Below are 15497 nucleotides of genomic sequence, written 5' to 3'. Positions count from 1 at the left end.
ATGTTAAATGGTCTAAGCACAAAATTAGAATAATGTGGAATGAAGATTAACAAGAAGAAAACGAAAAGCATCATTAGTGGAGGAAGGGGAGAAAATGCCATACAAAAATAGGGGGAGAGGAAATAGAGCAAATGAATAACCTCAATTTCTTGGGAAGTATAATAATGGATGATATGTATTGCTCAACAGAAACTAGGTAAAGAATTGCAATGGCAAAAGAAGGATTCAAGGGGAAACGGAAATTACTTTGTGGACCACTAAACAAAGACCTGAGGAAAAGACTTTCCAAATGTTACATCTGGTGCATTGCACTATATGGTGCGGAGACCTGGACATTGAGGAAGGAAGATGAAAGAAGATTGGAGGCACTAGAGATGTGGATATGGAAAAAGTGAAATTTGAAGACCGAGTAAGGAATGAAGAAATATTAAGAGTTGGAGAAGGAAGAAACATGCTGAAAGTCATCAGAAAGAGAAAACGGAACTGGATTGGACATTGTTTGAGGAGGGACTGTATATTGAAGGAAGGAATAGAAGGAATGGTGGAGGGGAAAAGGTGAAGAGGAAAAAGAAGATATCAAATGCTGGACAATATCAAAGGAGACAAATATTCAGAAATGAAAAGACTGGCTATGGACAGACAAAAGTGGAAGAGGCTTGACCCATGACAAGACCTGCCATAAGGCAGAATACCAACTACTAATTGATTGCATGCATAAAAGTATTGTTTCACAATTTTACCTTTTTTGTCTGTTGTATAAATGTAATTAATAAATGTTTGAAAGTGTGACCCTGCACTCTTTTATCCCAGAACTCACTCCACACCACCCTGCAGTACAGTAGCAAACTGCTCATCTATTATGACTGTATTGCTCAGTTCTGACAACCTTCCACAGTGTAATGATGTATTTCAAGGTACCCTATGTCAAAGGAGCAAATTTTTACAATTCTATATCAAATTAAACCCCCTGTGGTGTTGGGGGCTAGAATAGGCCTACAGCCATTCCTCACCTGTTGTAAGATGTGACAAATGGAGGTATTTTGATTATTCTTTGGACTTTTGAAGGTTTTTGCTCTTTTTGCATTTTTAAAAATTTTTTCCTCACCTTTTTTGGCTTTTTAAATTCTAGTCCCCATTTTGAGTTTGACCCCCACTTTTCAAATTTTACAGAAGTGTGAGCTGTTTTGGGATGGACACCTTACTGTGGTGCATTAACTCTCCATGGTGCACTGTTATCTTTTGCACCTACCAATCAAGTGGATCTATCTTTGCACCTGAAATGCAGCGCAGTACCTGATCTATCATGATGGGGTTGTAGTGTACCCTCTCAATGGTAGCCTCCTGACAACACAGAGATCGCAGTGCCAATACCTGAGCTGTAGCCCCCTGTCAGCCAAGGAGCACCAGGACTCCAGGCAATGGTTACTATGCCAGGTGGCCTTTGACTTGGTGGAGTGGTGCCCACAGGGAGTGATGGGCATTGGGGTAGATGATGTACAATGAAACGGATCAAACATAATGGTCGTCATGCCAACATGGCTGTCTCAGCAGTCAGGAACAGTGATTTTAATGCAGAGGTTTGCAATCCTATGGCATTTCTATCTCTGACCATGCGTCAAGATGAGAGCCAGGTAAGGAGAAATGGAAGTGGACAGTTTGCCAAATTCTTGGTTTGTTCCCAAACCGATGGCAGATCTTTCACTACAATGAAGCTACTATTTTTTGTTGGAAATATTGAAAATTGGTTTGGGAAGGTTGCTGCAACAGAGAAGCTGAGAACTGCATCTTTGCTGTTAGAAACATCACATGTCAATCGATTGTGGGCACTTCAGGCCATGTCAAGAAGGGAGACATACCAGTCACCATTTCTCCTCATAACAAGCTCAGTATAATTCGAGCTGTTATCTTCGATTGGGACCTAATGCCGCAAACTGATGAAGAGCTGTGTACTAATCTGTCATGGAGTCCATTTTGTTCACTACAACCAGAGGGGACTCAAGGATAATAGAGTGGACACTCTGGTAATGAAATAACCACACCAATCTTTTCCATTTGCCACTTTCTCAGACCTGCCTCCAATTCTCCTTTAATGGAACTGTAACAGCTTCTATTGCCATCTGACCAAACTCCATCATTTAATGGCTACCTACTCCATAATTGGCATAGCACTTCAGGAAACACAGTCTACAGCAACACACCTCCCTGCTCTGAAAAACTATGAACCCCACTGTACCAACCACATTAATGTTGAGAGAGTGTCTGGTGGGATCTATACACTCAGATACTTCCAGTGAACACGTGCCCCTTACACCTGCACTAGAGGCCATGGCCATTAGTGTCTACCTGCCAGTCCAGGTGACAATGAGTAATGTTTATCTGCCCACAGATGGACCTTTCCTTTATCATGAACTGTTAGTTATTGGGGGACTTTAATGCCCATTATCCTCAGTGGGGGCGGTAACACTATATCTCACAGAGGCCAAGTACTAGAACATCTCCTTTCAGAATTGGACGTCTCCCTACTCAGCACTGAAGCTGCAAGACATTTCATTGCAGCCCACAGAACATACTCAGCTATTGATCTCACAGTTCACACCCTGAGTATCTTACCCCTGATTCAGTGGCAAGTTCATGGTGATCTTTGTGATAGCAACCATTCTTCTATCATTCTCTTCCTCTTCCCTCATAGACATCAGAAACATGTTCTACATTGGTTGCTTCAGAAAGCTGACTGGGAAGCATTCACCTCTGCAGCCAGTCATGTGATGAATATTGAAAAAGTGCTGCAGCAGCAACAATACCCTACTCCTCTGGCTCATCCTGGTGACTGCTGGTGCCACAGTGGTCTGAAGATATAACCACAGTTATCAGAGAATGCTGCAGGTTGCTTCAACAGCACAAGCACTTCCCCTCTCTGGATAATTTAATAACATTCAAGGTACTCCAGGTGAAAACATGCTTTTTAATAAAGAAGAGGAAGTAGGAGTGTTGGGAACAATATGTATCATCTATGCTATCCCACATCCTGTTGTGGAGGAAGTAGGAGTGTTGGGAACAATATGTATCATCTATACAATCCCACATCCTGTTGTGCCAAGTATGGACTAAACTCCGCTGCATTTTTGCCATCTGCCATCCATGGCAGTTCTTGGCGCCCTTGTGAATGGTAACATCTGCACTGATCCTGTGGTATTTGCTGAATGTTTTGTGGCACACTTCACTGAAATGTCTGCTTGCAGTAATTATCATCCTCATTTCCTGACCCAGAAACTTCTCACCAAGCACTACCTGCTATTTTTCCATGCACACGGTTCTCTGCCATACAGTGTCCCTTTTAGTGAATGGGAGTTTTGCAGCACTTTGAATGTGTGTGGAGATACGATGTCTGGACCCGACAAAATCCACAACCAAATGTTGAAACATCTTCTTGCCAACAGCATGAAACATATCCTTGGGATTTGTAGTTGCATTTGATGGGAAGGAGAGTTTCCCTCTCAATGGCGGGAAGGTATTATTATGATTATTATTATTATTATTATTATTATTACTATTATTATTCCTGGGAAAGGATACTCACATCTCCTGTATTTGTTGGTGCCTTGAACCTGAAGGGCATATATCATGATTCCAAAGTGGAATTGGGAAATTTGTGGTAAGGTCTTATGGGACCAAACTGCTGAGGTCATCGGTCCCTAAGCCGACACACTACTTAATCTAACTTAAACTAACTTATGCTATGGACAACACACACATACATGCCCAACGGAGGACTCGAATCTCCAATGGGGGCAGCCACACAGACATGACAAGGTGCCGCAGACCGCGCAGCTACTTCACACAGCATTCCAAACCAGCTTTTGGGCTTTCTAGTCAACCACATATCATCTGGTTTGTCTGAAATCTGCAGTGCGCAATGCTTTTGCACATTTTCAACATCTGATTGCTGTGTTCTTTGAACTACAGAAGGCATACAACACCACCTGGTAACATCACATACTACTTGTATCTATACTGCATGAGTGGGATTTCTGGGGCAGTTTACCCATTTTTATCCAGAATTTCCTATCTCTCAGACTTTTTTGGGTCCAGATAGCTTTGGATCTCAGCAACAAATATATATGGGAAACTGGAGACCCTCAGGGATCAGTTCTGAGGGTAATGTTGTTTGCTATTACCATCAATGGTAACGTAACTGCAGTGAGCCCCAGTCTCTGCATCGCAGTATGTGGATGACCTTTGCTGTACTATGCCTCTGCATCATTGTGCACTCTGAGTGCCAACTTGTGCCAACTTCAGAGGACTGTCTGGAGAGTACATGACTGGGCCCTGAATCAAGGCTATCAATTTTCTCCTGCAAAATCATGAGTTCTACATTTTTGCGGACTCTGGGCTGTGCACCCATGTCCAGAAATTTATCTTGGTGATAGGTACTTGAAGTCGTTGAAACTTTTCAGTTCTTAGGTATTTTATTTGACAATAAGGTAACTTGTCTGCCACATGTCCGCTGGCTCAAGGCAACTTCCATGAAGAAGCTAAATGCTTTCCATTTCCTGAGTAAGTCCTCATGGGGCATGGACCACATAGTTCTTCTGAGGTTTTACAAAGCGCTAATTTTATCCCATTTGGACTACCAATGTGTTGCTTATAGGTCAGTAACACCATTTGTACTGAGCTTGATGGCCCCTGTTCACCACATTGACGTACAGTTGGCAATGGGGGCTTTCCATATGATCCCTGTTGACAGCTTCCTTGTGGAAGCCAGTGTCCCACCACTGCAGGTTAGACATCAGCAGCTTCTGGCAAATTATGCAGTCACAATCTGTCAGATGCCTACTCACCCATGTCACTCAAACTCTGTTCCACAACTAACAGTCAGATTGTTTGCGCATCACCCAAAATTGGATAGACGAGATCGGATCTGACTCGATACTCTACTGGAGGACCTCGAACAGCCTCCTTTAATCTGTGTTCCTAGAGCTCCCTCTCAACACCGCCTATGGTCTGTACCCACTGCTGTGATACAGATGGAGCTCTTTTGTGGCCCCAAGAAGGATGCTGATCCTACCCTTCTCTGACACCTGTTTTGTTTGATCCTCCACCATTATTCTAATTCGGTGCGTATCTACATGAATGGATCAAAAGTCAATAACAGGGTTTGTTATGCTTTTGCACATACAGGGGGGACATGTGACACACTCTCTGCCAATTGCCTGCAGTGTTGGCTGCCATATCTCAGGCTTTGAGGTATGTCATATCCCTGGCCACAACAAACTTTCTGATCTGTAGTGATTTCATGAGTTGCTTAAGAGGCATATCTCTGTTCTGCCCCAAAAATCGCTTGGTTGCCAACATCCAGGACCTACTTGTGGACCTTTACAGCTCTGGCAAGAAAATGACCTACATCTGGACACTGAGCCACATAGGCATTCCAGGAAACGAACTTGCTGACCATCTAGCTAAAGATGCAAATACAGTTGATCAACTTGATGTCGGAATACCGGGCACTGACTTACAGTAACAATTGCAACAAAATATTTTGAGACTCTGGGAATTGGAATGGCGGGCTACTACAATCAAAAACAAGTTGAGAGCTATTAAAGGGTCTGCTGATGTGTGGCATAACTACCAAAGTGTTGCATTTCCTGAGGAAGGATGGATTTTACACTAATAATACCCCTCCACTTTCAGTGTGAGGGTGGTGTGGGGGGGAAGAACCTCCACCTGCAGCAGGTACCCCCCATGCGACTGCAGGTTGCTTTCTCCCCCTGACCTTGTTGTGCCTTTAGACCCTCTTGTGCTAGATGCTGCGTGGGTTATCTCTATTTCTTTTACTTATCATTCTACAACTACTGCCATGCCCTTTTTGAAACTCTTTGATTTCCTTATATAGTTGGAGCAGCCAAGTCCCCCCGCCCCCCCTTTTTTTTCACTTTTTACCTTTTTATGTGTTTCCCTCATGAAATGGTGGGACTGATGACCCAGTACAGGGTTATTGTAAATGATGGACCCATTTTCAAAAATTCGTATGTATTCAAGTACAAATACAATGGGAGAAAGCTTTATACCAATGAAAAGAGGAAGTTTCACAGTTTTTGGTGGGTGGCGGCAGGCGGGCAGGCAGTGATGGTTTCAGAAGCGGCCAGTAGAGTTCACGCAGCAATAAGTCTGTCATTCCATTTCACTGTCATTTGTGCCTGTGGAGCACAAGGTTTTCTGTATAATTGAGTTCGCAAAAAATGAGTCGCAAACTGCAGTGCAGTGGGCATTTCATACCAAATTTGGTATTCAACCACCAACTGGCAAAAGCATTAACCATTGGTTTAAACAATTTAAACAGACTGAGAGTGTGTGCAAAGAAAAAAAGAACAGGCTGACCGTGTGTGTCAGAGGATGATGTCCAACAGATTCAAGTAAGTTTTGTGCGTATTCCCAATAAGTCTACCAATAGAGCCAGTCAAGAACTTGGAATACCCCAGCCAACTGTATGCAATGTTCTGAGATGGTGTTTGCTGTACAAGCCATACCAATTACAAATTGTGCAGGCTCTCAACCCCAAAGACAAAGAGAAGCATCTTGCATCGTGTGGTTATGTGCTAGCAAAGATGGAAGATGACCCATTTCTACAGCATGTAATTTTTAGTGATGAAGCTATGTTCCATCTTAGTGGAAAAGTCAACAGACACAATGTTTGCATATGGAGTTTGGAAAATCCACATTCACCATTGCAACATGAAAGAGACTCACCAAAGATCAACATGTTCTGTGCCATATCCTGTGCAAAGGTTTATGGACCATTTTTCTTTGTGAAAAGAACTGTAACGGGAATCATGTACCTGGACATGTTGGAACAATCGCTGTTCCCTCAAGTTATGGAAGATTCCCAGGACTTCATTTTCTGACAGGATGGAGCTCTGCCCCTTTGGCACCATGATGTATGAGGGTTTTTGAATGACTCCCCTCCTCAGCACTGGATCTGTCTCCAGGGAGTCAAGGACCTAGCTCTGCACTTCTGGCCATTGAGATCTCCTGATCTCACACCCTGTGACTATTTCTTAAGGGATTATGTGAAGGAAGCTGTTTACATCCTGCCTCTACCAACCACTCTGAATGATATGCAGAACCGGATCACTGCTACCGTGTACTCAGTAACAGCAGATACGCTTTCATGTGTGTGGGGCGAGTTTGACTATGATGTTTGCCGTACAGCCAACAGTGGCCACATTGAACATTTATAACATTTATCATTATTAAATAATTATTAAAAACTAATTAATTACAAATTATTAAATTTATTAAATTGATACCAAACATTATGAAAAAATCTTTGAAACTTCCTCTTTTCATTGGTATAAAGCTTGTTCATTTTGGATTTGTACTTGAATAAATACAAAGTTTTGAAAATGGGTCCATCATTTAGAATAACTCTGTTGTTTAGTCCTGTACACATAATCATCATCATCATAATCTAACATTAACTGATAATGTTGACTAGAAAAACTTTTCAAAAGCAGCTTAAGCAGTGGCTTATGATGACATGGTCATTACCTTAGAACTGTCATGAAAAGAAACTCCAACTAATTCTCTAAATGTTATGAGTATGTTTTACAAGCACAAAAGAATAAAGAGTGTCTACAATGTAAATGAAAATTCTCAAGAAAATTTGTTAAATTATGTAAACCAACACAAAACAAATGTTTGGATACAAAATTAATGTGTATTTGTTTGTGTTTAAAGATGAGTGGAATAAGTGAAAGAAGTTTAAGTGCTGCAAGACACCGTTCTGAGATTGAAGCTGCACATCGACAGATGGAAACTGAAATGCTCATTTGGCAGCAAACACTTGACCAGAAACAGAAGGAAAGGTTGCAGAAAGCTGAAGACACTAGGCTCCATCATCGTGAGACTTATCGTAGGGTATGTTCCACCATTTGGTTCTACCATTAAAGAAAATGATTTGAATATATGTAAGCTGATGTAAGTAGCTAGGAGGGTAAATATTAACTGCTCATTCAGGTATGGATTATTTTATTCCATCAGAACTATACTGTTTCTGATAGACATCAATTCCAGTCTGTAAACTGATGATAAATTTATTAAATCTGCTGTACCTAAAATACACAGTAATTTTTGTGATAATGCAGTGTCCTTTTAGGAATGACAGAGAAGAAAAAACTAACAAAATATCTAACCTGTATCCAGAAAAGTTCAGGGCCCATAATTAGATGTCAAAATAGTTGGAGCAGCCAGTAGCTAGTAACAATATTCGTCACTCAATAACTACCAAAATAGATAACTGTGTTTAGATAATTACAATGGAGGGGTAGTAAAAATGAGCAGCACCAGGTGCATCAACCAATGTTCTGATGTTAAGGTAATAACCGTTTGTTACTCTACATTGTGGAATTAGTACTATCATACAAGATGAGAAGTGAAACGGACTACAGTCTTGAGGACTTAATGACAAGATATTTGTATATAGATGAGTTTATGGAAGAAGTAAGGAAGTTGAAATGTTGAGGCAACACAATCATCCCTGTAGAAACTTGCTTCTGCAGTTGAGGTCACACATCAGTGTGACAGCACATTACTTGATGACTGCTGATTCAAATCATGGTGGGCAAAGACATTTCTGTTACCAGCTTTAGGATGGTGATGGGAGGGTGACTGGTGACACATGGTTTCTTATCACCAGACTTTGTACCAATGCTGTGGATGAAATTCTGATCCTCTCTGCATTGTGTCATGTAATGAGTGACTTTGACAATGCAGATAATTTTCTATTTATAGGATGGCAATGCTAACTTTGGCAGCCCCCTTGGTTCTATATGAAAGGAGTATGCTATATGCTGCCACCTGCACACACACATTTCACGTTCAACACACTGCTCTGAAGGGAATCAAATGATCTTAGTATCAGTGTGTCACATAGTTAGCAATAAAAATGTATCATTGTGCTTGGGTTTAAACTGATGACTGACCATCCATATGGGCAATACCCAAAGTGTACCAAATTTTGCTAGACTTCATTAATATTTCTGAGAAACCTGGAAATTGCATCTCCAGTGCCTTGAAAGAAGAGCAAGAGATAGGGAAGGGGTCATGAGTGTGCAGAAATAGCACATGAATGAGTGGATGACAGCTGCCAACCTGCACTTGATCATTTGCATGTGAAATGGGTGTGCCCAACTGAATTGTAACAAAAGCAGAAACACCTCAACAGTCCACAGGGTGTCTATATCATACCTTAAATCCAGCTGGCTTTGGGCCAGATGTTATACAAAGTCAGTGTTTGACACACAAATACATTGCACAATCTCAATTTCATGCCTGCTTCTATAGAGATGAGGCACTTGTCAATTGCAACAGTTGCAGAGGAACTGATAAAAACCACTATGGCACAGTTGTGAGGACTCATCAGTGGAGGTTTGCTGTAGCTAAAGGAGCAGATCAATTAACAGGAAAGGTGTAACCTGAATTTGTGAATGACATGAATTCTGAGTTATTGGGAGGTGGTTCCTTTCCTGTTTATTGACACATGTTGGTTCCACATCCTCAATTTGTACATGATGCTCATATTTTCTGGACTCATCATAAAAACAGAACGAGAGGAGAAGGTTCTATTCTTTTACCAGTGTTTTTACCTCTGTATCTGCATTTGATTTACACTGAGGTAACAAAAGTCATGGGATAGTAATAGGCACATATACAGATGGTGGTAGTCTCATGTACACAAGCTATAACAGGGCAGTGCATTGGCAGAGCTGTCATTTGAACTCAGGTGATTCATGTGAAAAAGGTTTCCAATGTGATTATGGTCATATGACAAGAATTAAGAGACACTGAATGTGGAATGATAGGTGGAGCTAGATGCATGGGACACTCCATTTCAGAAATTGTTAGGAAATCAGTATTCTGTGATCCACAGTGTCAAGTGTGTGCTGAGAATACCAAATTTCGGACATTATCTCTCACCACAGACAACGCAGTGTCTGATGGCCTTACTTGACGACCGCGAGGAACAGCATTTGCATAGAGTTGTCAGTGCTAATAGACAAGCAACACTGTCTGAAATAACCCCAGAAATCAATGTGGTATGTACAACAAACATATCTATTAGGACAGTGTGGCGAAATTTTGTGTTTATGGGCTATGGCAGCAGATGACCAATGCAAGTTCCTTTGCTAACACCATGACATTGTCTGCAGCACCTCTCCTGGGCTCATGACCATATTGGTTGGATCCTAGGTGACTTCAACACCGTGACCTGGTCAGATGAGTACTGATTTCAGGTGGTAAGAGCTGATGGTAGGGTTGGATTGTGGTGCATATTGTGCAAAGCAATGGACCCAAGTTGTCAACAAGGCACTGGGCAACCTGGTGGCGCCTCCATGATCTTTTAGGCTGTGTTTATATGGACTGGACTGGGTCCTCTGGTCCAACTGAACCAATCATTGACTGGAAATGGTTATGTTTGGCTACTTGGAGACCATTTTCAGCCATTCATCAACTTCATGTTCCCAAACAATGATGGAATTTTTATGGATGATGATGCACCAAGTCACTTGGCCACAGTTGTTTGCAATTGGTTTCAAAGAACATTCTAGACAATTTGAGCAAGTGGTCAAGAGGTCAGTTTGTACACAAAATCCTGTACCAGCAACACTTATGCAATTATGGATGGCTATAGAGGCAGCATGGCTCAGTATTTCTGCAGGCGACTTCCAACAACTTGTCCGTGCCATGTCGAGCTGCTGCACTACATCAGGCAAAAAGAAGTCCAACTTGATATTAGGAGGTATTTCATGCCTTTGTCATCTCAGTATAATCTTCTATATGGGAACTGTCTTGTCTATGAGACACATACATACCTGCAAAGAGCGGTTGCTTTTGATGTTGTTCATGTAAACCCAGCATGGTTGGAACATATAACAGAACTTACTACTGTCGTGCCTGTACTTGAACTAGAGTTAGTGAGGCAAGGTCAAGTGGAATAGGAGGCAGCTAATTTGAACACTTACTGTAAATGCATTGTGGCTGTTGACAACTATTTTGGCTAACAGATTTTGACTGGAATATTTGTAGATAAGGTTTCAGTATCTGATAATGTACTGTAACTTTGGTAGTTATTCATCACACCTGAAGGTTTGTTTCATAACCATGGCAACTCTGTGCCAATAATTTATTATTCACTTAGTAAAGATTTACTTTGTGTGTGTGTGTGTGTGTGTGTGTTTTAAAGTTCGTGAAGTTCCGTCAGCTGCCCATTCATCCCTACCACTTTTTCACTATGTATAAAATAAAACTCAAGCCCACTTTACCTATATCTAATTTGATAGTGACATGGAGGCAGTTTATTTTTTGTACTTCATCTGTTTTTTTAAAACTTGGTTAAATACCCAGCGAACAATGAAAAACCTAATTTGTGATGTGCTCCACCAATTGGGGCACTTTCTGCTACCACCACAGTTGTATTCAGCAGTAATTTATCATTCCTTGATTAAAATTCAACTGTTTCATATCATATAGTTGTGTACATATTCATGACACTGCTTTTGCCTTACCACATACACTGAAGAGCCAAAGAAACTGGTACACTTGCCTAATATCGTGTAAGGCCCCTGCGAGCATGCAAAAGTGCCACAGCACAACATGGCATGGATTCGACTTAATGTCTGGTATACTGTTGGAAGGAAATGATGCCAGCTGGAGTGGCCGTGCAGTTCTAGGCGCTACAGTCTGGAGCCGAGCGACCGCTACAGTCGCAGGTTCGAATCCTGCCTCGGGCATGGATGTGTGTGATGTCCTTAGGTTAGTTAGGTTTAATTAGTTCTAAGTTCTAGGCAACTGATGACCTCAGAAGTTAAGTCGTATAGTGCTCAGAGCCTATTGAGCCAGAAGGAAATGACACCACGAATCCTGCAGGGCTGTCCATAAATCTGTAAGAGTATGAGGAGGTGGAGATCTCTCCTGAACAGCACGTTGCAAGGCATCCCAGATAGTCCCAATAAAGTTCATGTCTGCGAAGTGTAGTGGCCAGCGGAAGTGTTTAAACTCAGAAGAGTGTTCCTGGAACCTCTCTGTAGCAATTCTGGATGTGTAGGGTGTTGCATTGTCCTGCTGGAGTGTCCCAAGTCCATCAGAATGCACAATGGACATGAATGGATGCTGATGATGAGACAGGATGCTTACATACATGTGCCCTGTCAGAGTCATATCTACAGGTATCAGGGGTCCCATATCACTCCAATTGCACACACCCCTCACCCTTACAGAGCCTCCACCACCTTGAACAGTCCCCTGCTTACATGCAGGGTCAATGGATTCATAAGGTTGTCTCCATACTACCCTTACACATCCATCTCCTCGATACAATTTGAAATGAGACTGGTCTGACCAGGCAATGTTTCCAGTTATCAGCAGTCCAATGTTGGTGCTGATGGGACCAGGCGAGGCAAAAAGCTTTGTGTAGTGCAGTCATCAAGGGTACATGAGTGGACCTTCAGCTCCGAAAGCCCATATCAGTGATGTTCTGTTGAATGGTTTGCATGCTGACACTTCCTGATGGCCAAGCATTGAAATCTGCAGCAATTTTCAGAAGGGTTGCACTTCTGTCACATTGAATGATTCTCTTCAGCCATCGTTGGTCCTGTTCTTGCAGGATCTTTTTCTGGCCACAGCGATGTCGGAGATTTGATGTTTTACCGGATTCCTGATATTCATGGTATACTCATGAAATGGTCATATGGAAAAATCCCCACTTCGTCGCAACCTCAGAGATGCTGTGTCCCATCACTTGTGGGCCAACTATAAGGCCACGTTCAAACTCACTTAAATCCTGATAACCTGCCATTGTAGCAGCAGTAACTGATATAACAACTGCACCAGACACTTGTTGTCTTATATAGGTTTTGGTGACCGCAGCACTGTATTCTACCTGTTTACATATCTCTGGTTTTTCTTTTTTTTTTTTTAAATACCTGGGACCAAACTGCTGAGGTCATCAGTCCCACTCTGTATTTGAATATACATGCCTATACCAGTTTCTTTGCCGCTTCAGTGTACAGAAAGCACGTAATAGAATACATGTGCAGACTGTAGCTATCAAAGCACCTAAAGATTGATTGCATGATATTTGTGCCATTTGACTGTACAACTTCTTTATTTCATATTACTATCATGGTTATGGCCTTAAGCCTTAAATGATTATGGCCTTAAACCTTCAGTGAATAAATAGAAGAGTTGAAAAGATTATCACCTATAGACTGTTACTTGTGTTCCACAAACTTATTATGTGATAGAAAATGAAATTATTTGTAACTGAATGCAAAATTTATGTGTCTTTTCAATTTAAAAAATGAAAGAAAAATAAATACTGGTTTTAGAATATGTTTTTAAATCTCTCTTTGTGTGTCTAGAGAGTGGCAAGCGCAAATAGAGTTGAGGAACTACGGCACCAGGAGAGGTGGCAACAAGTGCGTGAAGAAACAGAAGCTGCTTTGAGAGAATTACGCCAGCACTGTCGTGCACGTGAACAGAGAGCTCAAGAGAAATATGATAAGATGTTACAAGAAAGAGATCGTCAGATAAAAGGACAAAGGTATGAAACTTTTTTTATTTTGCATCATGAATTATGTATTTTAAGATGAAAACTGAATATATACTTAAAGCTGCATCTCTTAGAGTGACTATCTTACCATTCCCCACTCAATATTACTTTCATATAGTGCACGTGATATCGCTGATTGATGGTTCTGTGCAGGTGCTAACTGCCATAGGAAAGAGGATTTGTTTTAAGCATACAAAGTAAGCTGTGCCATTAGCATATAGCCTTTCAAAATGTGGTTTAATGGTAGGCCTCTCTGTGGTAGCCACATTTTGCATGTTACACATCTCCTTTGCACAGAGGAAAATGCCAAGTTGTCTGACAGATTATCAACATTAGCTGCCTTTAGATATGAGAAGCTTGACATTTCACTCTGGCAGGTAGTTAGTATCACTAATCTTCTAATTAGTCCCAGTGTGTCTTTAAGCCAAACCACTTGGTTGAACAGGGAATAATGCTTGCATTTCTAGCATTACACAACATATGTGGTGCATGTCAGGGAAATCAGCTGGACTTACTGCGAGTTCACTATTACCATAAACTGTGGTTAAGTTCATTGACAGAGAAATTGTATGTGTTGTCAGAGGGTGATGACCGTGATTGAGCCCTGCATCAAGAAAGATGGATCAGGTCCCACCAATACTAATATGTACAATTATCCTGCCTCATTTATTTTTAGTGAAAGACTTCTGCTACTGTGTTTTTTACTTCTTTGTTGATTTTCTACACTTTATTTTATTGTTATAACATTTACCAGAAACATTACTACTCACATAATAAATCTAACTTACAATAAAAATGGCAAGTTCTATATTTTTGCCATAGTTCTTATTTCACAAATTTCTGAATTTAATTGGTGGGTTCTTCACGGATGCAGTTGGGACAAAGGAAGGTTGCATGCTCAGAGAGACAGAAGCACTGACTGCAGGCTTTGCATTGAGAGTTGATCTCTTTGTCTTTTTTGTGGCCACATGCCTCACACTTTGGACTCTTCTTCACTTTTTTTACCAGAGGAAGAATCACATCTTGGCTGCAGAACTAGGAACAAAGACCTTGAGGGACTGCTGCAGAAGAAACCTGGATGCCTCCTGCCACTTGTGGAGTTAACATTGAATAAGGTTAAGGGCAAGGATTTTCAGGAATTGTGGATGTGTCAAGGCTACCCCATGCAAATTACAGAACTAGATCATTTGTGCATTGATTTCAGCTATGTTGAGGAGCCTTAAGAAGATCCAGAGTCACCATCTTCTGCAGGTTCAGCTCACATCAAAAGTGCAACATAGCTGATGGATAGTGTCGACACCACCTTTGGTCTTACTGTAGTGGGTAATTACCTAAGGCTCCTTCTTGTCCCTAGTCAATTAGTTAATATGATCATCACAGAGAAAGTTGGAGAGAAGAATCACAACTCTCTTCTTTTTGGAATGTAGGACACGTGGATAATCCTGTTACTGAACGCAAAGATGCTGCTGCAGACTGGGTAGCCAGTGGTCTCAGTGAATTCCTTAGGTAGGTCCTTTTTGTTTCTCCAGATTGCTCCAACCAGGATCATACTGTGCTTGTGTAGGAGTGCAATCACCAGTGGCATGTTGGTGTAACAGTTGCCTGTTGTTAGGTGTCAACTTGATCTGAAAATCTTGGCTATGAGCCATTCAACCACATTAGCTGGGGAGTTCCTTCTGGAAAGCAATGTCAGGTTCCTTCCCGATGTACTGATGTACGCCTCCATACTGGAGGTGTATATGCTCCAGTAGAAGTGAAGACACAGGTAAAAATGTGTTTTTCCAGCCCCTGGTGTATAGGCTGTCCTCCACAACAGGCATGTTGTGTGGGACAATATCAGCCTGCCAAATAAGCTTGCTTTGCTGGGCAGCCTGCACATCAGTGGCAAGAA

General features: G+C 41.5%; 1 protein-coding gene across 6 annotated transcripts in view; it reads left to right on the top strand.

Moving 5' to 3' along the window:
- The window catches only part of LOC126185043 (coiled-coil domain-containing protein 177-like), a 318163-nt gene that overhangs the window by 269248 nt on the left and 33418 nt on the right, over window positions 1–15497 (top strand). For all 6 annotated transcript variants that reach the window (XM_049927793.1, XM_049927791.1, XM_049927792.1 and 3 more), the window contains 2 exons: window positions 7735–7914; window positions 13416–13597. In XM_049927793.1, coding sequence (XP_049783750.1) covers window positions 7735–7914; window positions 13416–13597 — 362 coding nt within the window. The remainder of the gene's footprint in view (window positions 1–7734; window positions 7915–13415; window positions 13598–15497) is intronic.

This window comes from Schistocerca cancellata, chromosome 4, assembly GCF_023864275.1.
Source record: "Schistocerca cancellata isolate TAMUIC-IGC-003103 chromosome 4, iqSchCanc2.1, whole genome shotgun sequence".
In the NCBI taxonomy this organism is placed as follows: Eukaryota; Metazoa; Arthropoda; class Insecta; order Orthoptera; family Acrididae; genus Schistocerca; species Schistocerca cancellata.
Note: the sequence above shows the minus strand (reverse complement) of the source record. Positions and strands in the feature narration are given on the sequence as shown.